The sequence below is a fragment of the Dermacentor albipictus genome, chromosome 1, assembly GCF_038994185.2.
Source record: "Dermacentor albipictus isolate Rhodes 1998 colony chromosome 1, USDA_Dalb.pri_finalv2, whole genome shotgun sequence".
Lineage (NCBI taxonomy): Eukaryota > Metazoa > Arthropoda > Arachnida > Ixodida > Ixodidae > Dermacentor > Dermacentor albipictus.
In genome coordinates, this window is record NC_091821.1 from 328,327,468 (window position 1) to 328,350,329 (window position 22,862).

General features: G+C 47.1%; 2 protein-coding genes across 2 annotated transcripts in view; one reads left to right on the plus strand and one right to left on the minus strand.

Annotated features, from left to right (window-relative positions):
• Positions 1-22,862, minus strand: part of LOC135909271 (acetylcholinesterase-1-like) — a 651,651-nt gene that overhangs the window by 489,215 nt on the left and 139,574 nt on the right. The window lies entirely within an intron of this gene.
• The window catches only part of LOC135909284 (zwei Ig domain protein zig-8-like), a 266,552-nt gene that overhangs the window by 240,987 nt on the left and 2,703 nt on the right, over positions 1-22,862 (plus strand). The window contains exon 5 of the mRNA XM_065441214.1: positions 1,153-1,365. Coding sequence (XP_065297286.1) covers positions 1,153-1,286 — 134 coding nt within the window. The 3' untranslated portion in view covers positions 1,287-1,365. The remainder of the gene's footprint in view (positions 1-1,152; positions 1,366-22,862) is intronic.

Genomic DNA, 22,862 nt, shown 5'->3' on the forward strand with positions numbered 1-22,862 from the left:
CTGGAAATCGGAACATAAGAGATCGGCCTCCGGCATTCACTGCATGATCTTTCAGAAAATTGGTTTAGGTGAACAAGTAATGCGCTCTATCTAAATTTAACCAAACTGGACGAACACGTAGAATGAAAATACGTGTGCTAACACATAGAAACATGTGAAAATAATACCACGAGCGTGTGTATCTGTACATGTCCCCCTTTTTAACAGTTCGATTTGAGCTAACACGTGAAACAGCCTTATTTCATCTGATCACATCAAAGAAATTTAAGCGGCTTGCGCATCAAACACAGTATGCCACATAAATCGTGCTTATGGCGTAGGACGTGCAACGTCCATTGCTGTTCCCACTTAAGTAGTCAAAACGCCCGTTAGACATACGCTATGGCAACTCCGCATGAGGTGCAAGGAAAGAAGATAATGTGACTGAGCTTTCACTTTCTGACGGCCTGAAATGCTAGGAAAGCACTGTCGATGCATTCATTGATAATTCAAAACCACCTCCTACGCGTATTTTGATTGCTTTCATTGCAAACACTAAACAGGCTCATATTATTTTACTATGGAACACGATAAGAAATCCTGTACAACCAATCTCCCGTTTTCTTGTTTCTTTTTTTTCTGCGCGTGCTCACAATAATTTAGCACACGCTGTACTGAAGAATAGAATGGCATTCATTGACATTTGTGCAGCGTTTTCAAAGAATTGAAAGCTGACCTTTTTTTTTACCCGCCCTTCGCAGCCAGCTGCTATCGCACTATCTGCTACACACAGAAACCAGTGATGAAATGACGGTTTGTCAGTGTTCTTGTAGGCCAGTGTAGTCATGGATCTCACGGACAACCGTTTGGGCACGTAAACTCGCAGTACAACATCATAATTAACGAACTTTCCTCTGACCAGAGAACGACGAAATTAACGTTTCAGCGTCTATTAATTTTGTTGTTGCGTGTTCAGTGACAAAATTTATAAATGCCATAGATGAAAACCGCTATCACCGAGCCTAACTTCGTTAATAACGACTGCCGCCTATAGAAAACGACGTATTCCATCTTTAGCCAAAGCCCGAGGGACTTACCCTGCCACATAATCTCTGTCTATTCTATCTTTTTTGTCCCCACCCCGCCCCCCTCATCGTTTTCATGGCAATGTAGGTGAGAAGAGAGCCGCCATGCAGCACGACTTCTCGCCATCGCGGGCCCTCCTTCCGGTCTCGGTGGAGGCGAGGCTGGTGCTGTGCTCCCTGTTCACGACGCTAGGCGTCGCCTTCAGGCTCACCTCTTCTTGACCGTCCTGCGCGACCAAACTCGTCACGCTTCTTCAAAGCTTCATCGCTGTCCGTCCAAACTCACAGGCCCCCAAGAGAGGTAACTATCGCAGGCTTGTCGTCAAACTTTGCGCACTTCATTGCGGCCTTTCCCCGAGGAAAACCAGGATTGCTTCACTTCGACGCTCTATAGCCTGCTTCGTGGGAGTAATAAGGTAGCCGTAATGATTTCATTTTCTCCTTACTTTTCATCCCAGACAGAGCTAATACCCTCAGGCTCAACTTATTAGCCTTTTGGTCGGTTCTCAAAATGCAGTGACGAAACCACGAAAATAAGCGGATGTCCTTAATGATAAACAGTGAGAAGGGATGGCAAACGAAATCCTGAAGAACACTGGTGCGCAAGGTATGTTTCACTATAGCAGGATGTTATAAAAATAGAATATAATCAACTGAAACTCATGTAGAGACCTTTATAACGATATCATTAGTTGCCTTTGCCATATCCAGAAATAAAGAGACAGAGGAATAAAGAGAAGGGCAGAGAGTTTAACCATATATAAATATCCCGTTTTCTACCCTGTATTGGGGAGGTTTGCGGTAGCAGAAAAATACCCAATGAAATCCAGCGTTCGATGGAAACCCGGGAAAATTCATGGCGGGAAATATGGAGCACCGACCCATTTTTGAAAAAGGAAAAAAGACGTTTCGGCCCCACTACGGGAGTCTAGTTCACAATGACAACAAGGCTCTAGTAGTGGGGTCGAAACTTCTTTTCTTTCTTCTTCAACGATTGGTCGGCGCTCAATATTTCCCGCCATAATGTAGCCAAAATTGAGCGTTTGGCAAATGCCCGTGTGGAGGTTTTCTATTATTGTGGGACACTGCACTGGCTTACTCTGTCCACACACGCTATCGTTACGCCTTGCAGGGGGACAGAACAGCACTCTGGGGGAAGAAATGTAAGATTACAAATCAACGGTATTGTAACGCAGTGCAGCAAAATGTGGAATATGGTTGCAGCAATACTATGCCACCTGCCCCTCCTCTCCTCCCTTCTCCCGCCCGTTCCTCGGCACCAATAAAGAAACAGTTCTGTTATCATTCTGTAGTCTTGCGAAGAGTCTCAATCATGTGAATTCGTTACAATAATTTAATGCCATAGGCGAACGCACTTGAGATAGACAAAGAGAGAGAGAGAAGAAGAAGAAAGAGAGAAGGCAGGGACGTTAACCAGAAAAATGTCAGGTTGGTTACCCTAGACTGGGTGAAAGGAAAAGAGAAATAGAAGGAAGGGAGAGAGAGAGGGAGGAATGGTGTGAATGTGTGCGTGCGCGCAGACCACCACACAGTCAACGGCACTCGCAGTTTTCGGAGGGGAGCGCACTAAAATCACGTTATGCTACTGAGACACGCAAGCGAAGGAGGTTTGAGAGCTAATAATCACCAAAGTGAACTCCTAGCACTTATCTGCAGTTCTCCTAAAAGCACAAAAAGAAAAAGACAAAAAGCAAATACTGATTGTAGCTCGTAATGGCAGCCACTTGAGCAAGCCACTGAAAACTGAAAGTAGACACTTTTTTGTGTGTGTTTTGCCCGGAGAAGACAAAAAAACATACTCCGTACGTATTTTTTTTTCTTTAAATATCAATCAGAGCCACACGATAGATTTGATAAGGTTGGCGCCGCGTATTTTCGTCTCCGTTGATCTGTTTGCTCGTATAGACTCTGCTAATCCATGTTCATGATGGACCTTTTTGGGATCTCTTCGTTCAGCTATAGTGTTTCGGTTTCAAGACTGGATGCCGCTTGATTTCGTTTGAGTTGACAGTGCTGACATTTTCCGTGCCGCGTTTTTAAACGCTGAGACACTTTAAATTCGAACCTCCACATCTCTCGAGGACCAACTTCAGCGCTCTCGTTCTTTTTTTTTTCACACTTCCTCAGCGCCTCTTTTTATCGAGATGAAAGGCACTGCCCTACTTTTTCCGCCGGCTGGAAGCCGTGTAGCAGAAGTGGGTGCTTCTGTTCCGGTTTGTGTTTGAAATAATCATTGCTGCGGCTTGCTGGCGCATTTTATCTGGAGTGTGTTATTTTACAGTTTCTGTAACGGTGTGGGTTCCTCTGCGCTCTGCCATGAAGAAGGCGAGCCCCGAATTCTACTCTTGCCGCCCGATTTGATTAGCGCCGCCCTTAAGACGCTCTCTTATTTGATGTATACACGCTTTATTAAGTTCATTCATTTTCGTATGTCGCGCATCGAGCTTCTTCATTTTTAACGCTCCAGAGTACAAAGAGACGTAGATCCCCTGGTGGCGCTTTTCTGCAAAGTGTAACAACGCCTGGTTATGGAGGAGCAAAATATAGGATGTCATTAAGGACCCACTACAGACATGTGCAGAATCTGCTCATGGGTACTTTTATCTATATATAATTAAGACCTCACTCATTTGTAAACCTCTGCGTAAAGCGTCGGCTAACATTCATTACTACGAACATCAAATGACATTGAAGGCATTCTTTCTCTGGTTAAATAGGGACCAACGATGTATTTCGCAACTCTTTCGCAAGTCATCATGAGCGCATTTTATCGCTCGCTTTCTTCTCATCTTCCATTCCATTTCACATTTGCATAGACGAGATACTAGAAACCATCGGCAACATCGAGAAGTAAAGTACTGTAAATGACCACAAAGTACGAAGGTTTAAGGTTAATCAGTTTTCTGTTGTACACGTCAATCGTGTGCACGCCTTTAAACATGCAAAGAACACTATGGCTCCGGGGCCCACTGAACCTCAACGCAGCGGTGTGTGCGATCAATTTTTTTACTAACACAACAACCAAAGACTCTCCGGCGTTTCCAACACGTGGCTTTTTAGCATCTGACGCGACAGCCGTTACGATAGCGTCCCTATGTTCCAGTGTGGTGGTCTTTCGCTTCTACTTTCCACTCGGCTCACTCACATTGTCGGGAAAGCGGCGAAACAGCGACGCGGTGCAGCTAGCACGCAGCGATGCGAATTATCCGTCGTGTTCGAGGAGCACGTGGCCCACAACACGGTGCGCCGACTACGCAGCTGGGGCGGTGTTCTCGGGCGACCTCCGTGACTCTCGAAGATGGTTTCACCTTAGTGAAATTCGCGAACCCGTCGCGAGAAAGAGAGAGACAGAGAAACAACTTTATTTATCCCATCTTAAAGGGAAGGGGGCCGCGAGAAGAAGGCGAGGAAGGTCATCCTACTCGCGGTAGGCTTCTTCTACCACCTCAACCCATCTCAACCCACCTAGGGATAGCTTCCTGAAGTTCTGGGTTGTAGCTGCTCCTGGCGGCCTCTCACAGTTCCCTACTACTTAAAACTCTGCACCCGTCGAAGTATACGGCGACAGAGCTTGGCACAGTGCCAGAAACTCTGACGTATACGTGGACATGTTCGGCCCTTGAAAGCAAAACTATCTGATCCGCCGCTATCTAGTGTGGCCCCGCGGCTCTGCTTGGCTTGGCCTGCTTGTCCCGGTTTCACGGAATATCGGAGGTCACGGCTAGCTGAGTGAGCCCAGCGCGCGCCGCAGTGAGAGAGAGCAATGGAGGCACTGGTTTTTAGCACCACCGCGCGCAAACATCTTAATCGCTACGAGGCGTGGCGTGGATAGGCGTGGACTCCGATCTTGGAGGGTGCGCCTAGCTTCGCCATATACGTGCTGCAGCGAGATAGAAGTGCGGTAAGAAAGGAATACTGCTTGTGCGCGACCGCCGTTCGCGGTTGCGCGAACTCTACGCGATTGGCTACGCGTGGCGCACTGATCTCAACTAAAGCAATTTCACTTCGTGGAAACAATGTTTTAAATAAATATCTACGGGTTCAAGGGTAATTGCATCGACTTCGTTATATACATTATTTCGTTATATCCCTTTTCGCCATAACTAGGTTCAAGTGCATTGCATCCGATGTTCCGGCGCGCACAAGTAGGTCGGTGTAAGCGTACAGAAATAATTTTGTGTATTCACCTATCTAAACTTAGATAGCGCTACGTGTTCTTTGCGACACGAAAGGAACGGACGAACGGAACGGAGCGAAAAATTACCCCGGGCACATAGCCAAATAATGCTACGCATTAAAATACTGATTTATGTTTCCACACCCTTTTCGCCATTAGCCCTGCGCTGTCGGTCTAACACTGTGGGGCTGCGTCCACTTCGCCTTTCTGTCATCCGACGTCACAGAATCGGGAAAACTCACCGCATCTAAGTGACGTGTACGCATTAAAGATGCATTAATATGCCAAACAAAAGTGACTTTTTTTCGAGATAGCCGTACGCTGGGTATCCCTTTCCAAAGGAATAGAAGATGTTTGCCTAACGATCGCTCTGGCACTGGCCAGTCGGACCTCCCGGGTTGAACAGTTTTATTCGCGTATGATTTTTTTTTTATTCTTTATTTTTACGTGGCAGCATAACATTGTGGAACTCTTTCAGCCATATATGCGACATCGCTTCGTCAATTTTTTTCTTCTGTGAGATTCCCTTTTAGTGGCATTTTTGATCTTCCAGCTTCATGGCGTCGTGATTTTCGATGACCCAGCGCAAGCTAAGAAAAGGAAAGCCGCCAATCTCAGACGCTGGCGCCCCCCTCCTCACCCGCTTGTCTACTTTCAGAGCGCGAACTCGGCCCCACGAAAACCATCTCAATTTCAGCATGCTCCCCGCATCTTGTCAGCCAATGGGATAAAAATAATCTGTTAAAGTAGGCAATGCGATTCGCTTTGTAATCAAACAAAAGTGACCTTCTATACAGGAGAAGAAAGTTTCATTGGGTGATTCAAACAAAGGGCTGCAGGACCGCTGCTTACATTGGCAGTTACGTAAATTTGACGTCAGCACACTGGTACAGAAAGAGATTGGAATAGCTTTACGTTATAGGGCCCCAAAACTGTACCACGCTCAATTTGTTGTGAAATGTAGTATTCAGTAACGTTCTTTTCATTGTTTTTGGTGAATAGTGCGTGCAAAATTTCGATTTTACGGCTTTTATATTTAGCGAGCATTAGCGGATGTTGGAAACGCCATTATTAAAGCTTACGTCCGTGATGTCACCGTCAACCAATTGCTCTCTGTGAATTTTCGGGTAACGCATAAAAAGCCGCAACATGAAAATTACACAGACGAAGAAGCAACCACGACGACCTGCTGGTTAAATTGTTCTTCGAACAGCGAAAGATTACACAAACGTAAGAAAGTGGGGCCCGTAGCGGAGCGCTGGAGGCGCGAATAAATCAATAATCAAAATTGCGCCAATTTGCTGGTGTGAAAGAGGTCATGCTCACCAGACATATTTTATTTATTATGTCACATGCCACTTGCACTTGATTTTTGCAATCAATTTTAGCGAAATAAACCCAGTTGATTTTGACCGATTTCTCCGGTGCCCGTGCCGACACTGTCAACGGCGTGAACAGAGTTCTTGCACTTTCGTGTCAGCCACAGAAAGCATAGCAACGTAAAGATATTGCAACGAATGCATATGCAGCTACGCATAGACTAAAGTGGAAAGGAGATAATAATGGCTTGTCTATTGTTTTTTTTTAGATCCACTAACTCAGCAGAAGATGAAATAGCTTATTGGTAATAAAAGTACTTACAAAAAGGTCCGGATACCGGACCGACCCACGGCGAAGGTAAAGCAGGCATTAAGCACTCACCATAAGTGGGATGATCCTGAAGATAGTGCAATACCGGACCGACCCGCGTCGTTTTATTCTAGCATGGTCGCGTCAATTATGGCGCGTATTCGACGGTATGAACGCCGGCAGCACCGATGCAGACGCTGGACGGAAAGGGCCGAGTTTTGTGTCGATGCAGGGACACGATACTGGGGGAACTAGCCCTTAACAGCTTCGCTGTAGAATGTTCATCTCGATTCCTCATAAATTCCTTCGAACACATAGGCCGTGGCCAGGCGTGTACAACGGTATCAGTATTTTAATGCACTCCTTGGTGCGCTGTCCCTCACGTGGGTAAAATAAATTCCGGTGTCGTGAAGTGCGTTGCCTATAGGATAGCCTCCATAAATGCAGCAATCTTTAGATGAGCCACATATTTGTAAGTGCTGAAGTTTTATACGTATCGACATTGCCTTCCCCAGAAGAAAGTGATAAGAATAATTCGGCCCTCTTCGTACATTTAATATATGGTAGGCTTAATGGTGGCATCGAGTAGCACTCATTGCAATAATAATAATAATAATAATAATAATAATAATAATAATAATAATAATAATAATAATAATAATAATAATAATAATAATAATAATAATAATAATAATAATAATCGTAAGACGCAAATGCCAAAGGGTAATTGTTCTCATTTGTCAACGACTTACTAAATTTCTTGCCAGTGACAGATTGTTTGTGTTGTTCTATTAAAACCGAAAGGTTGCAACCAAGTTTGTCTTTCATTTTTTTGCGAATTTTCACAAGTGGAGTTAAAGCCTACTTTTTGAAACGAACATGTATAGCTCCATATATGAGCAAAGCGTGCAAGTCTGTGAACGGAAGCCTAGCGGACTCCTATTTTTAAGTTCAGGTTCCTAGAAAACGGCGGGTGTCATAGGAATCCCTGCTGGGAGCAGTTGCTTTCGGCAGTACGTTAATTCGCGACCGTGGTGCTGGCATATTGCAGCCAAAGGATTCCAGTTCTGCTTGCTCACTGCAGCTTGACTCACAGTCATGTCACCCAAATGAGTTGTGTTCTTTGTTTAATGTACTGAAAAGTCTCACCCTGTGCATCGGCAAGTTAGGCAAAAACAATAATCTCAATTGATTATCTGAGCGTTATATGAGTACAATAGCGTATGAACACAATACGCGCACCTCCTTCAGCGTTACGAATAAGTATCTCGCAATTCAGCCGACTTTTGGTATTCGATGCTGCATCGCGTCCTCTGTAGAATGGGTCCTTAAGAAGGACGCCACGTTTATGCTTGTGTATTTGTCCTTGTACAGTCGAAGTTCTTTATAATCGACAGTCGCCGCTTTTTCTTTTCTATTTTTTTTGCTTACACCTGGCTATGCATCCTAATTTTGAAGCACTAGCTTAGGGAGAAGGAAACGGAGATAGCAAGGAAAAGGCTGTGAGGTCAATCAGGCGCACATCCGGTTTGCTACCCTACGCAGGGGGATGAACAGAAAGAAAGAAAGAAAGAAAGAAAGAAAGAAAGAAAGAAAGAAAGAAAGAAAGAAAGAAAGAAAGAAAGAAAGAAAGAAAGAAAGAAAGAAAGAAAGAAAGAAAGAAAGAAAGAAAGAATCACTGTAAAAGTCAGGCGCTGACGCGAGTCGCTTTGTTGCATTTCAGCAGCATTGTAGTCTGGCTCTTCCAATGGGCTCCTGCAGAGCCTGCCTTCAAAGGAAGCCGGTCTTCAAGCGCATTTCCCTTTCAAGCCTCTCCCTGTAGAAGACATCCCTGTTCCGGCAGCAGCGTCGTGCAGGAAAGGTCGCGACGAGTCTCCCATGCCTCTTTTCTGGGTCGTTACTGCTGTAGGGCCTCGCTGTTTTCCTTCTTTTACGTTTAGTAATCTCCTGTTCGCCCCGGGCGATGAAACTTTTGTGTTTTCGTTCTTACCGCGTTTTTTCTCAGTCTGCAGGTATCGATAAATCGTTTTCGAAGTACCAGCGGACGAATCGCAAGCCAAGGCAAGCACGGCGGGTAGCTTGCGGCAGCGGTGCTGACCGAACAGGGTGACAAGGCGAGGCGGATATCTCGGGGAAAAGCGGGAAAGGGGGGGCCGAAGTGAGGGCGGGAGTCGAGATGCCACGAACATTCTCGTTCTTTTTTTTTTCTCACTTTAAGCTTCCGGCCGCCGCTTCCGTCTGGCGGTGCTCAGATTTCGGACCTTTTTGTGATGAACTCTTCCCTTTCTTTATTGAATGCCTAATATCATCCTCGAGGACGGCCACTAGCTTGATCCTCGTTGTCCATCGTGCCTTCATTGATTTGTGCTTCGCAGGCGTTAGCTTAAACATTATTCTCGCTTACCGGATAGCATTTTAATTTACTAGACAGCGCTTTAACCATCATTCTGCGAACCACATCTCACAGGAATAAAGAGCAAACCACGACTGCTTTCTGAGTTGGTCTCGTTGAATTGCTTAATAAAAGGAACTTCATCCTTGCGTATTAAACGGAGTAACGTATAGTTAACAAAGAGAATGAACGTAGTTCGCAGGGAAGGCTGACCTAATTTTTCTTTACAGTGCACGGAACCTATCGAAGTCGATGTATTCCACTGGCTTCGATGTTGTCAAGTGTTGGAAGGTAAGCGTTTATTGGAATGTGCGATTTTCGCCGGATAGTGCCACCGCAGGACAGCAAGAACAGCTACGATTGTCGTTATGGACCATCTGGAGAGCACTGAACTTAACTCGAGATTTTAAGGAAGCAACACCATTGTGTGGTTATTGAACATGCGCATTTCATCTTCATGTCATCACCATGATGTCTCCCATTATATTTTCTCCCCTCTCATCTCTCCATATGAACAGTAGCAGGCTGGAATAACATACTAAAACATGCCACCCTCTCAGCCCTTCCTACAATAATTTCGTCTCCTCCTCGACAGAAGGATCCACGCAAATCAAACTCATAAGCGATGCCCTATCATTTGGGTGCTGTCGGTGCTCCACTGAAAGTGCGCGCGCATGGTGATTACCTGCAAACTTCGCCTGGCTTTGAGTTCTATTTAGATGCCTCAAAACACATGGTTGCACTTGAAAGCGTTCGTTGTTTCTCATTGCGCCACTGGTGCTGTTGTGCACAAGGCCAATCAACAGCAACTTAGACGTTATCGATTTCGATATACAAGATACGAAATGTAGCACAGACGTCTCTTTTCTCTCATTTTAGTGCTCTATGTCTACTTCTTTGCTTCTTTGCTTTTTGCTTCTTTGTCGTTTGATATCGTTTGTTCATTCTGACCGTTACATGGCCGTCGGCAGTCTAAAATTAGTCAATATTTGCATGAGTAGGCCAATCCCGCATTGTAAATGTACTTGCGATGAACATAATATGTAGGATAAAATAGTATTTCAACCAGCACTCACAACTCATCCCCATCTAATATGCTAAGCTTGGTTAGGTTATTGCTAATACACCTTAGTGAATGAATTGTCACATGAGAACAGGACGCAAGGAATTGATGTTTCTATTCGTTTCAACCGCACAAAAATCTCATCAAATCCATCATCAGCATAGCTGAAGAAAGCAAGGAATAATTATGGTATAGTCACAAAACTGACTAAACACTGTTTGCTTATCACCCTGCACGCGGGCACATGTTACACAATATTTTCACGTTGTAGTGACAGTGAATAACACATAGCGTAAGCTGTGAATCGCGAAAGTAAGCCTGTGCCCAGGAAAACCAAGCAGCAGCCAAGCAAACGATAGCGACGAGCACAGTTTGCGATCGTTGAAAATATGATCAGCAGGTCAAACGCGTCGGTTTTTATACACGACTCGCTGAAGGTTTCAGCGTAACCGCTGGTGCCCGCGTGTCTTCCAATAAGTACTACATAATATGCGTAGCGCATACAATCAGATTTCACAAGGTTCCGTGACAAAAGACAACGGCTAGAATCAACGCTAACACTCAAGAAATTTCCGATACACGCAGGCGCAACTTGCGCCAAGCGATAACCTAGGACACTTATTAGCCAGCGAAAATTGGTCACTGGAGTATGATAAACGAGTAAAAGTGGCAATATTGTTGCTTACTTTGATCGCAAGATCTCTGACTTGCCTCAGTATTTTCTTTAAATCAGTTTAAACACAATACAAAGACGTAATTATGAGCGCTGTGATATAGGTCACCTATCAGATCTTTGTCTCGCATAACGCGTGCTCAGTAGTTACCTGTCTCTAGCGCTGACGCACGAAGGAAACAGCTTTGCAATAACGCAGGGCTTCATTTTCCGGCTTCCGCTCCTTCATGGTGCGACCGACGGAAAGTACAATGTTCATCACCAGAAAGACATGTGAAAGTTGGCCACAAAGAGGATCAAGATCGCTCTTTATTTGCACCCAAAGAGAAGGGAAGCCAGTGCGCAGCCACTGCTTCAAGCTTTCGAATTCGGCAGGGAAGCGAACGAACTGCCACCAACTTCGGACCACTATGCTCAGAGGCATTAGCATAGATGTCGCTCGAGATACACGATGCACACAATGCGTACCAAAACGGAGCATGTGTTGTCTCCTACTGCCCATCGAAAGGATATCTCATTATTCTGTGACCTCACTCGCAAAGCTCCCCTTCTGCCTCTCAAATGCCCTATTTCACATTTGTGTTGCGTAGCTCGCTAAATTCTTACCGAAAGCTCAACAATTCCAACTGCAGGGCGAGAAACAAATGAATAATGAAAGAGATAGGAGCTTAAGATCGAAAGGAATAATTTTTCGAGAACAAACTCCCAATCTTAACCCCAATGCAACCGTTTCCGCAAAGTGTGCTTCATCCGTTTTCATGCTGCCGACACCATAATCCCGAGGAAGAGGAGGAACTAAATCCTATTGGCACTGCAGTCGTTGCATTCGTCCAGGCTACAGCATATAGCTTGCTGTATCTTTTCAATGCTCCATCACCCATCTCATTCTAAATGCTCTCCACCGGCTGCGACCGACCTCTCGTTTCCCTAGCCGCCCTACATCCCCTTTATTCTCCCGCTAACCCATTCTTTCCTTATGCACACCATCCTGAGTCCGTCTCCCTTTTCTTCCTGTTTGTTCCCGACGGTGGGGGGGGGGGGGGGGAGTCGCTTGTCGTATGCCGGCCGCGTCGCGAGGGCCCGAAGGGCTTCGCTGCGTTTAGGGAGGCGGCGCGGAAGCCGCGGTGCGAATTTGCGGCCGCCGCCGCCACCTTTCGCTTGATATTCCGTGGTCGTCACAGGTCCTTATTTGCAAGTTCAGCCGGCACCCAACCCCCCAAACCCACCTTCTCTTCTTGCCCCGTTCAGTGTGTTTTCGATGGATGTGAATTGTTGTTCCCCTGCGGAAAGAAGATCGGCGGCAAGGCTTTCGCAGTGGGCGCCGTGCTCTGTGAGCGAGCCGCGCTTTGTTCCTGCCCTGCTGGTCTTCGTTTCTTCTCCTCATAGTTTTCCATTCGCCTTCCGCTTGGCGAGTGCCCGCGGCGGCTCCGGGGCACGCACTTTGAATAGCGTTAGAAACGAGCGCTCGTTTCCGAATAGGGTGGCAGCCGCTTCGGCCTCCTCTTGTAGCGCTCGCCCTTTCCACGGGTCCATAAGAAGCTTAAGAAGGGGGGGGGGGGGGGGAACGAGACGGGCGACCTTCTCCGGTTTCTCGGTTTGAGAAAACGCCTTTATCATTGTTCACCCGGTCGAGAAAAAGAACAGCATACAGAACTGCGCCAAAATAATCAGTAGCATTGGCAATGAGACCCTTCATTGCCGTTTGGTGATACGCAGCATAGGGGCACGCGCGCACGTGTGTATGCGTGTGCGTACGCTCGTGTTGCTAAGGCAAGGATACCATTTTTCCTCCGTCACGTTCAGGAACGAGGTAGGTGAATCAATTAAGAGGGCAATAAGTGCTTGAAAATTCTAGAAAATATGCAAGCATGTACATGGTAATTATGGATAGAGTTACAGTACGGTCCAAATTTAACGAACCTTTAAACCCAAACTTTATTCGCAAATTTCCGAGCTCTCTCGACATATAAGACATGAACAACCAGTTATTTAGCATGGAATTGACCTACAGAATAGTGCCAGTGAGCGCCCCAGTGTGTTGCGTGATCGAGAGAGAGAGAGAGAAACAGAGAAAGGATGCATAGAAAGGCAGGGAGATTAACCAGAGGCAGTTACAGTTGGCTACCCTGCACGGGGGGTAAAAGAGAAAAAATACATTACGATCACATAAAGCATGTACTCACAATGTCAGCTCATAAGCAACTCTAAAGCACAAAGACTTCTCGATGGAATAATGCATGATATTGGTTGACTTCCTACATGTTCAGAAATTTGTTATATTTGTACTACCCGTTCTTGGTCCATTTGGTATGTGTCACTATGACGCAAGGAGTACGCATTCACGTATGTGTCCTACTTCTCTGTGCATGCACGTGTCTTCACAAGTCTTTCCTCGACAAATATATTGCCCTGGCGACATCGTTGTGCCAACCTCTCACGGCATGCATCCGCCAGATTTGGGGCTTACATTTCGCCATAACTTATCAACGCTCTAATATATAAACATAAACATTGCATGAGCTTAAAATTGTTACCTATGGGAGTCATAAAACAAAGAATGCATGAGGTTACATGTTGCATATGATGCAAATAAACACTATTATACGCGTCGCATTTAGTGTAGTATTTAAAACACCGCTTCACTAAAGTTTCGCTTCACGTAAGTCCCAACGTGTGCGTTGGATCTACATTTTGTTTTAGTGCAAGATGATCGACATTGGCTGTTCATGTTAGCTTATAAGGTGCTTGCTATAGGGATTTGCAGGCGCGTGCTCTAGGGAAGCGACCTAGTGTATACTAAGCGTTGTAAAATGAAAGCTTTACTACCCGCGTCGAGCCGAGTTACGCCGTGGCCAGCAATTTTACCTTCGTTTGACCGCGTCTGCGCCGTAGCCTTGGCAACGCCTCACGTGACTGGCCACGCTGAGCTCCGCCGCTACCGCCGGCTTGGCGCATGCGTTCTCCGCAGCTGGGTCGCCGCTTGACCAAGTGACTCGCTGCGCGCCTGGCTAAGAGGAGCGCCGCGCTCGTTTATACTCGCGGACAACTTTCCATGGAAGTGAAAGGAAACCTAGGGGGGGGGGGGGGGGGAGCTTCTGAACATGTGTTACAGCGCGAAGTGGACCGCCAGCGTTTGACAGTGCTTTTGCCTGCTCGGAACAGATGCTGAATCGACGCAGCTTCCACTTGCGACGGTTTCGCATTTGCCCAGACGCGGAATGGAACAGCCGCAAAATAAGTAAATGTTTACATTCAGTGGTCTATTTTATCTTATTTAACTGTTGCTAATAGGGTGTTTATGTTTTCTAACGTGGATGAAAACACGGGACTCAATTCAGAACTCCCACTTGTGCGCGCTTTGCCTCCATAGCTTTCCCTTCATTTCCACAGATAGTTGTCCGCGAGTATACTCAGTGCGCACTTGGCCATGGACGAGAGCGAGGCCGGGCCGTCTTCTCTGAGCGTTGCGCGGGAGTGGGAGGCTTTGAGCCGTCGTCGCCAAGCGGCGTCTGACCACCCCGCGGATATTGCCCGGCGAGCTGCTTCACTGGAGAGGGTCCAGAATGCAACAAGCGTCGCGCCGCCGAGATCAATGTAGCGACAGCGTTCGCGCCCTCTCCGTTTGTGCTTCGACGCTGCGCATGCTCGCGGCGTCTCTTTGCATGTCTAGCCCTTGCGCTTTCCCTCTGGCACAACAGGCGTCGCACAGTAGTACGATGCGTCTATACCCAAGCCTAATCGCAATCATCTCTAGCCACGAAATGTCACAGGCACATCCGTTATATCTGGCTTAACGACGATTCTATACATATGTATAATAATTACAGTTAAATCAAAGGTTAACCAAGTGAAACCAGCACTTAACCAGGCTAAACCAGGCTTTCGCTTTGCATATCCAGAGCTGGCTGAGCTAAGTCGCAGCCAATTTTTCATATTACGCACTTTGGCCTTTTCAAAGCTCTGAACTCAATGAGAGGAAGCGAAGTAACAACACGCCCACGCCTAAAAATAAGATAAAATAGTGGGCGAGCAAGAAGTGCCTGGTCGAACAACGTGAGACACCATCATTCGATGCAGTGGAGTGTCGTTGATTCAACACCTGTTAATGCGTGTCATTCGTCGCCCATATTTTCATGGGTGAAGAAAGATTAATAATTCCAATATAACACGTCAACACTTTCGTTGTTCGATCTGGAGAAAGTCGGTAGCCTTCGCATATGTCTTGACGTTCCGCGTGCATCTACCAGTGCTTTGGTAATTGCAGAATCCCGCCAATCAACTCTTCATGGACTAAGATTTACGGAAATTTCTCGCCACTTTTCTCGTTTGGCAACACAGCACGCTGATCATCCACTATGCCAAGATCTTTAAGATACCTGCATACCAAGAGGAAATACCTTATAAGCTTTGCCAATTTACAACGTCCACAATGGCAGAACATTACGCAATACTTTCTGCTTTACGTTACATATGTCAGCAGTCAAAACTACTTCGCTGTGTAATTCTGAGTGATTTACAAGCCTCATTACAGTGCTTAAATAAGATCAGCTTCAGAAAAGCAAACAGTTCATTGACATACAAAACACAAAAGACATACACCATAGCGAAAGATCTAGAGCACGACATAACTTTCCACTGGATTCGAAGTCACTGTGAAATCATAGGAAATGTAAGAGCTGATCACATGGCACGTGCAGCACATCAAGAGAATAAATGAACACTACTTCCTCTAGGGGTGAGTGATGCGCGATGCCTATTGAACAAACTATGCGGTAGATTGTCCAGTGAAACGTGGTCCATAAATGATGCGCAGAACTTTCAATTATATATTATATATCCTGGAATCGAATTCAATATTCCGTTTCGAAGACGTTTCGAAGAGGCCTTCGAAGACGTTCTATACAAAGGCTTGGTCGTATTTTTGACTGCGTCGCTGCTTCGCACACGAACGGCTTCCTTTGAATCTCGCTTTACAGGTCACTCACGCATTTGAAACGTCTACTGCATTTTTGAAGCATTTTGCAATGCAGTTCACTTCTCGATAGAAAACTACCTCACTTGCATGATTTCGATGTTCCCTACAATCTTTACTGACCTTAGCGATATTCGACACCGCCGAACCTTGTATATTTGTAAGGCCTGTCAATAAAAAAAAAATAAAGAAAAGAAACGTTAGTCTTGGACCAATAAAAATAAAAAAGCGGCGCAACAAATTTTCAAGCACGGAACCTAAGGAAATAGTCTAAAGATAGAACGCGCGAGTGGCTGCGCAATATTGGCTCCCATGTTTCTCCCGCACCGAAGTGTCTCTCTTTTGTCATCTTTCCCATATTTTTATCGACCTCTGCATTGCGCGGCAAGCTCGGTGCAAAGTGCTTTCGAAATACTTTACTACTGGGTCGACGGGGTGCCTCAGTGTATGATGTTCCACGCAATAGAAAACAGGGGAAACGAGGGTCTAGGTGAAGAGGGTGTGGAGCAGGGGGAATAGCTTGAGTGTGGATATGGAAAGAGAGTAGCAATACCAATGTGAATGGTCCGGACTCTCATGTGAAACATCTGGTGCCAGCGTTCTTGTGCGAGCATTATTACACGGTGGCCGCTGCTTTCATGCATTTGTACCTTACTGTTGCGAACTGCCTGCGCGCTGATATTCGGTCCTTTCTCTCTCTCTTCTCATTGGCTGTGGACGGCTGCTGGTAGCCGCCAGGCACGACGCCGCGATTGCGTGTGTACTGAGAACAGAACGCGGGAGGTCAATTTCGGGTAATAAAGGCACACACCCGCAAGCTGACTAGAGGACAAACATTGCTCAGACAAAACTCCTCATTTTGAGCGGTATACTAAGGATGATTTCTGTTCTGTTGCAAGTGTAAAAGAAAGCCCACGCAGCTTTTCAACTTAAAAAAAAATTGTGGGGTTTTATCTGCCAAAACTCCGATGAATTCTAAACTTTAACTAATTCTTCCACGCCGGTAACTTTTCTCTTTCTTTTCTTTTTTTCATCTCTTTTCTTGAAGAGGAGTGTAGACTTACCGTTCAAGTCTATCGCTCGAGCTCCGCTGATGCCAGTTTATCAAGGTCCACAATAGGTGGCGCGTTCTAACAGCGGTGTTTCGACATATATCAACGAATCGATGTTAAAAATACGTGCGGGCTCGTTCTTTTATGCGTCTGTCTGCACGACTACCTTGGCGCAGTAACGCTGCGAAGTACATGCTTGGCACTAAGTGGGACATCCAGGGTTGTAGGCTCTTTTGCTTTTTGTAATTTTAACTTTCGAACCGCTTGCCCATTTGGTTGTATAAAGCTCCGTACATATTTTGAGCGGAAAATGAGAATCGCAAACAATAATTCATTATCTGCAAAGGTGCCTAAGCCATACGCCATTACTTTCCTGTCATCGCTGAAAAGTGAAGTAAGTTTTCTATTTGTTCCCTCATTCACACAGAGCAAAGATTAAGAGGTAGGAGCACCCATGTTCCAGTTGTGCGTACAAATTTCTTGTGCCTCGCTTTACCTTGCGCAACGTCTTCAACGAGGCGCCGAAAGGCGCCATTCAGAAAGCCACTGCAGATGAATAAGCAAGCATCACAAAACACCTCGACTGCGCAATCTCGCCCCTCCCGCTGTTACTGCCGCAGAGCTAGCGCAACGCAGATGATGAAGTCGGCGTGCGGGCAATACATGGAGTGCCAGCTATAGCATGCTTGCTGCGTCGGCATTCGCCTGAAAAGAGGCGGTGACTGCCTGTATACACACGGATTTCGAAACGGTACGCGCTCGCTGACGGCGCTCTGGTTCGGGCGAGAGCTTTCGATCGCCGCTGTGCGGGCCGAGAAGCATTCCGAGGGATAACGCGAAGAAAGTGCAGCAAGCGAGCTCTTCAGATCTCTGGCAAGGCAGAAAGCGATGTAATCGCGAGGCTTAGCAGCATTCGGGAGGCATGTTCGTGCGCACAGTCGCTATTCTCGCAGCGTCGGGGGTATGTGTACGACGAAGGAGACGCCGACGAAACGACGGGGAAGAAGAAGGATAGAGCACGCGTCGGTGGACGGGATTTCACGCCCGACGGCCTGCCGTCCTATCTCCGTCTCTCCGCGGCCTTTCTAGACCACGCGGGCCAGTGCCGCCACCCTGGTCTCTAATCACGCAGGGTGGATTTTTCTTTGTGACCTCCGGCATCCTTCATTAGTTTAATCCCTGGGCCAAGGGAGGCCGTTCGGGCCGGCAACGGCGTGGGCTGCTTCCGCATCCGGTCGCCTCCATTGATTTCCCATCGCGTCCGCCGCGGCTCTCGTCATCCGATGCTGGTGCGCACGCGGACGCTCGCACTCCTTCTCCTCAACTTACTCGTCCCTCGCTTCTCCGGGATATACGCGTGGCAACGTGCCGGAAGCTTTTGTCCGTGGCTTCTTCTTGTTCGTCCTTCCCTTCTTCGCGATTGTTCGTTCTTCTCGATCGATTCGATTGCGTCTGCGCTTATACTCTACGCTCGCCGTCCGGCCCGTGGAACTCCCTTTGTCTCCTTCTTTCTATCGTTCATTCTTTTCGCCCGTGCGTTACTCGTGCGTGCCGAGCAGCGAGCGAGAAACGAAAGTTGTTTCCTCATTTTCCCGAGGTTATTATTCGCAGTTTCTCGTTCCCGTGTCCTCTTCAAGTTTTCCGGTCGACATTATTTTATTTCTCCTTTTCACGGAGCGCCCCTGTTGTGCCGCGCGGTGCGAAGCCTTCCACGAGCCTCCGCTTCCTTGTCGTTTATCTCGAGAGGCGAAAGTGAGTAATGAAGAAATGCGAACACGAATAGAGAGAGTTTGTTTATCGCAGGATAAAAAAAAAAGACTCAGATTATTCTGCTACGGCAAGCAGCGATGGCACGCGGTGTTGTAAGCTAAAGCAAGAAAATTTGTTTCGGTTTGCTTTAAGCGATAGTGACGTCCAATTATAAACCTCCTTTACAAATGCTTGCATTCTGCCAAAACTCACGCTTCTCTTTTGTTCGATAATGCGAAGGAAAAAGATGCTCTGGACTGCTAATACGCTTTTTAAGGGTTGGGCAAAATGCCCGTCTAGTAAACGCGTGGCCCCGTATTTAAAAAAGTACTTCCACTGGGCCCCTTACCACTGCACAACTAAAAAAAAAACCAAGCGTCTGAAACGTGTTTACTTTCCTTCCGACGTGCTTTAACACTTCTAGCTGCCGTTCTCACGCTCAATACATGGAGCCTCAATTCACTCACGTGCGCGAGGCTTCAAGGGAAATTCACCCCTATGACAATAACATTGAAAAAGGCACTTAAATTAAAGCAAACACCCAACGACACATTTACACAGCGGCAGTTTCATGCAGCAAGATGATCTAAATAAACCAGACACATCAAAAGCACTTGCGCATTTCAAACGGCCCTTGAGGCTTACAGGCATGTGAGTGCGTCGAGGGTTACGCTCGGTTACGCTGCTGAATAGAGGAAACGGGTGCGCTGCCAAGCAGTGCTGTCGCAAGAGAACCATGTACAGTCTTTCTGAATTCATCGAGTTACACAGGTTCTCATCTACTAAGCATCGACATCGTCTACAGGTTGCTTCTTTTGTTTATATACAGCCGTGTATTCCCATTATAAGCTTGCGCTTTTCATTCACAGTGGCACCCGCATATTAGGAATGGCGTTAAAGGTACAACCACTCCGCGAGCATTTTGAGCATCCTTCTCGCCTCGCGCTGTTGTTGATGTTCCTGGCCAGATACAAGATTGGACTGGCTGGACACTTCGGTTGTAACTGGCTGGACACTGGTAAGCACTTATCAGAAGAGCTATGGTATGTGTCCTCTCACGCGAACCAGCCGATGGAGGAAGCAGGGGCACCGACAAGCCTGGCCAGCGGGAATCCGGTCTCTATGGAGGCACCTCGTTATTTCAGGAGAGTAGGGGCAACCGCTGCTCACGGCTGAGTTGCGGTACCTTGTGCGACCGCTCCGCCTCGACGTGATTACCGGTAGTCTTATGCGGTGGTAGCTAGGAGCACAAGACGAGTTACCATGCCGCATGAACTAGCTGCTTGTGCTGGCCTGTACAAGTGCTCCTGCGAGTTAGGTCAGCTAAAGCTGATGTCACGCCACGAACTTTTTATGCGTTACGCATGGCAAGAACGGTTCATAAATTTTAGCTCCATGTGTAATCTCTAGAAGGAAGAGCGATAAAAAAAGAAAACAATGCAGAAAACACAGAATCAGTGTAGACGGTATGTAAGAAATGATAAGAACACGGAAACAGCGCACTGGCCAGCGAATGCAAACGTTGAGCTCAAGTATCAAGCGTGCAGGTAAATCCACGGGGTCACTGAAACAGCTCTCCATAAACACCAAGACGTGGCGAAACTGCCGGCGTGCATCGTACAGGAAGACGATTGAGACAAAGAACGCTTATTAAATAATAAATAAGTAAATAAATGAATGAAAATAAATAAGTATATAATAACACCGCATGTCCGCTTCTCTTTTTGCGAGAATAAAAGTATCGAGCGAATCGCAGAATAGTCCTTTACTCTTCTCATTATTCAGGAGATCCATTAAATTCACCGCCTCCCGTCCATCACGGCCAGCATCCATCAGGACCGCCCTGGGCTCCTCGGTGAAGGGAGAGACAAAGCTGCAGCAATGTCCCGCTCGGCCTTATTTTCGAACGTTGCCCGCGCTTTCTGTTCCATTTTATTCGCCGCGTTTGTGTACGCACACATTATCATTTCCAGCGTGCATAAGCGGGAAGGAGCAAGTTATGCTATCCGCGTTCGTTGTATCAGAGGCGCCTTCAACCCAGCTGCCACCAGTGTCTGACAGGCGGGGATTTCCCTTCACCTGCATCTTGGGCATGTGCGCCCTCCCTTTTTTCACGCTCAAGGGCGCACGCACGGCTACTTCCACAGCACGCTTTTCCCTGTTGACTCCACGGACAGGCATGAAAGCCGCCAGGAAGGGAGTGGAATGGAGAAATGTGCGGGCGAAGAGACGCGGAAAAAATTCGCACAACCAGAAGAAGAGCAAGACATAATACCTCAAGAAGAAGTAAAGGAAAATAAACATGGAGAAGGCCGAAATAAAGTGGACCAGGGCGCGGGGCACAGAAGAGCCGCAACGGAGCTTAGGGAACAGGCTCAAGGTTCGCGCAATGTGCTCGGCAGCAAATGGGGAAAGCAAAAAAGGAAAAAAAGAAAAAAAGGAAGTATAGACCTAACGCAGCGGCTCCGACAGCGCTTCCCTTCCTGAGGCAAATCCTTAAGCCTCGGGTGTAGTGAGATCGAGCAGAAACGGGATTCCACGGAAATCTTTTCTCCCATTCGTTCTATTGCTCGTATACAGCCTACCTCCTGGCATGCGCCCCAACGTACGCATTTCTTTTGCGACCACTGCGCTGGTTCTCTAGCGCCTCTATCCTGGTAACTGCGTCGTAGCGTACGTCCAGATATATATGGGACGTTAGAGTCAGTCTTCTGTCTAGCCTTTCTTTCTCGCCGCTCTTGGAATGTAGATACCCATAAAATCTACGACGAACGAGATCTAGTAGTCCGGAAGGGCGGATTGAAAAGGCAGAAGGAAGTAAGTTTTCTAGATAAAAAAAAATAGTCCAAACTGAGCCACATTACCAAACGGTTTCTTATATTCATCCTCACAAAAATGTCTTGGCTGCATGCACCGTGATATTAATGGCAGTAAGTGCTAGAAAGATGTACAGTGAAGTACAGCGCAGTCGAGTAGATCGAGGGATATCTGTTTCGCGCCCACGCTCCGCTTTCAAAGGCATCAGCAATCTCAAGATTTCAGTCGTTGTCGCAGCGCCAGTCTACGTGAGGCGCGTAATTATTTCTCTTCTATAGACAAATTACCAGTCATCACCATTTAGCGGTCTTGTTACGTCCGAGTGTTTAGCGGGCGCAAGTGTTCCTGTGGGTGGTATTGACAGCCCTGCTAGATCGTTGACGTGCGCAATACGTTACCGGCTGTGCCACAAGGGACGGCGCACACCGAGATGCAGTGCTGTCTGCCGCATGGTGATGCAATGATCGGGCAGTGCGCACAAGAACGTGCTACTCAACATCTATTCTTTCACTTTGTGGTGCAGAGAGCACCTGTTTGCTTTTGCCGTTTTGTTATAGTATATTGCACCGTGTTAAGAACGGCCCACTGAGGTGCACGTTTTGCCAGCCAGTTGCGACAGTGGCGTTAACTTTTCTTGGAAAGCCACCGTTACGCTCTAGCCTCGGCGCCGTTGTGACTAAACGCTATCGGCGGACCAACTATTGTTACTGAACCCGCCACCGCCAACCTGATCTGCTATGAGCGGAGGAGTTGCCGAGGAAACGTCTCCGGAGGCCCCTTCCCACGCACCATTCAAGACGCAAGACAATGGACAACCGGCGGCCGCGCTGCGGGGGGTCAGCTCGGGGAATCGGATGCGCCGTTCCTGACGTCAGCTCCGAGTTCTGCGAAGGCCGTCGGTTGGGGACCGTGAGCCTCGCGCAAAGAGGTGTGTTTGTAAGCCGAACGTTTCCCTCACCTTGGGATCGAGGGAGGACCGAGTGTTTATGAACCCCTGTTGGGCGGCTGCTCAGGTACTTTCTCTCGCAGTCATGCTACACTGATGAACTGCAACGTCTTTATGTAGATACTGTAAATAAACCCATATTCGTCGTTCTCGATGAGAAGCAGTCCTTCCCTTCAACAACGTCCTCAGCGTGGATAAGTTGCACGACGGCATGGGCCAGCTACCATCTAATTCATGCCCGACTCCAATCTTGACAACTGATTACGAGCGATGGGATTGACCCCCCAATCCTTACAACCGGCGAATA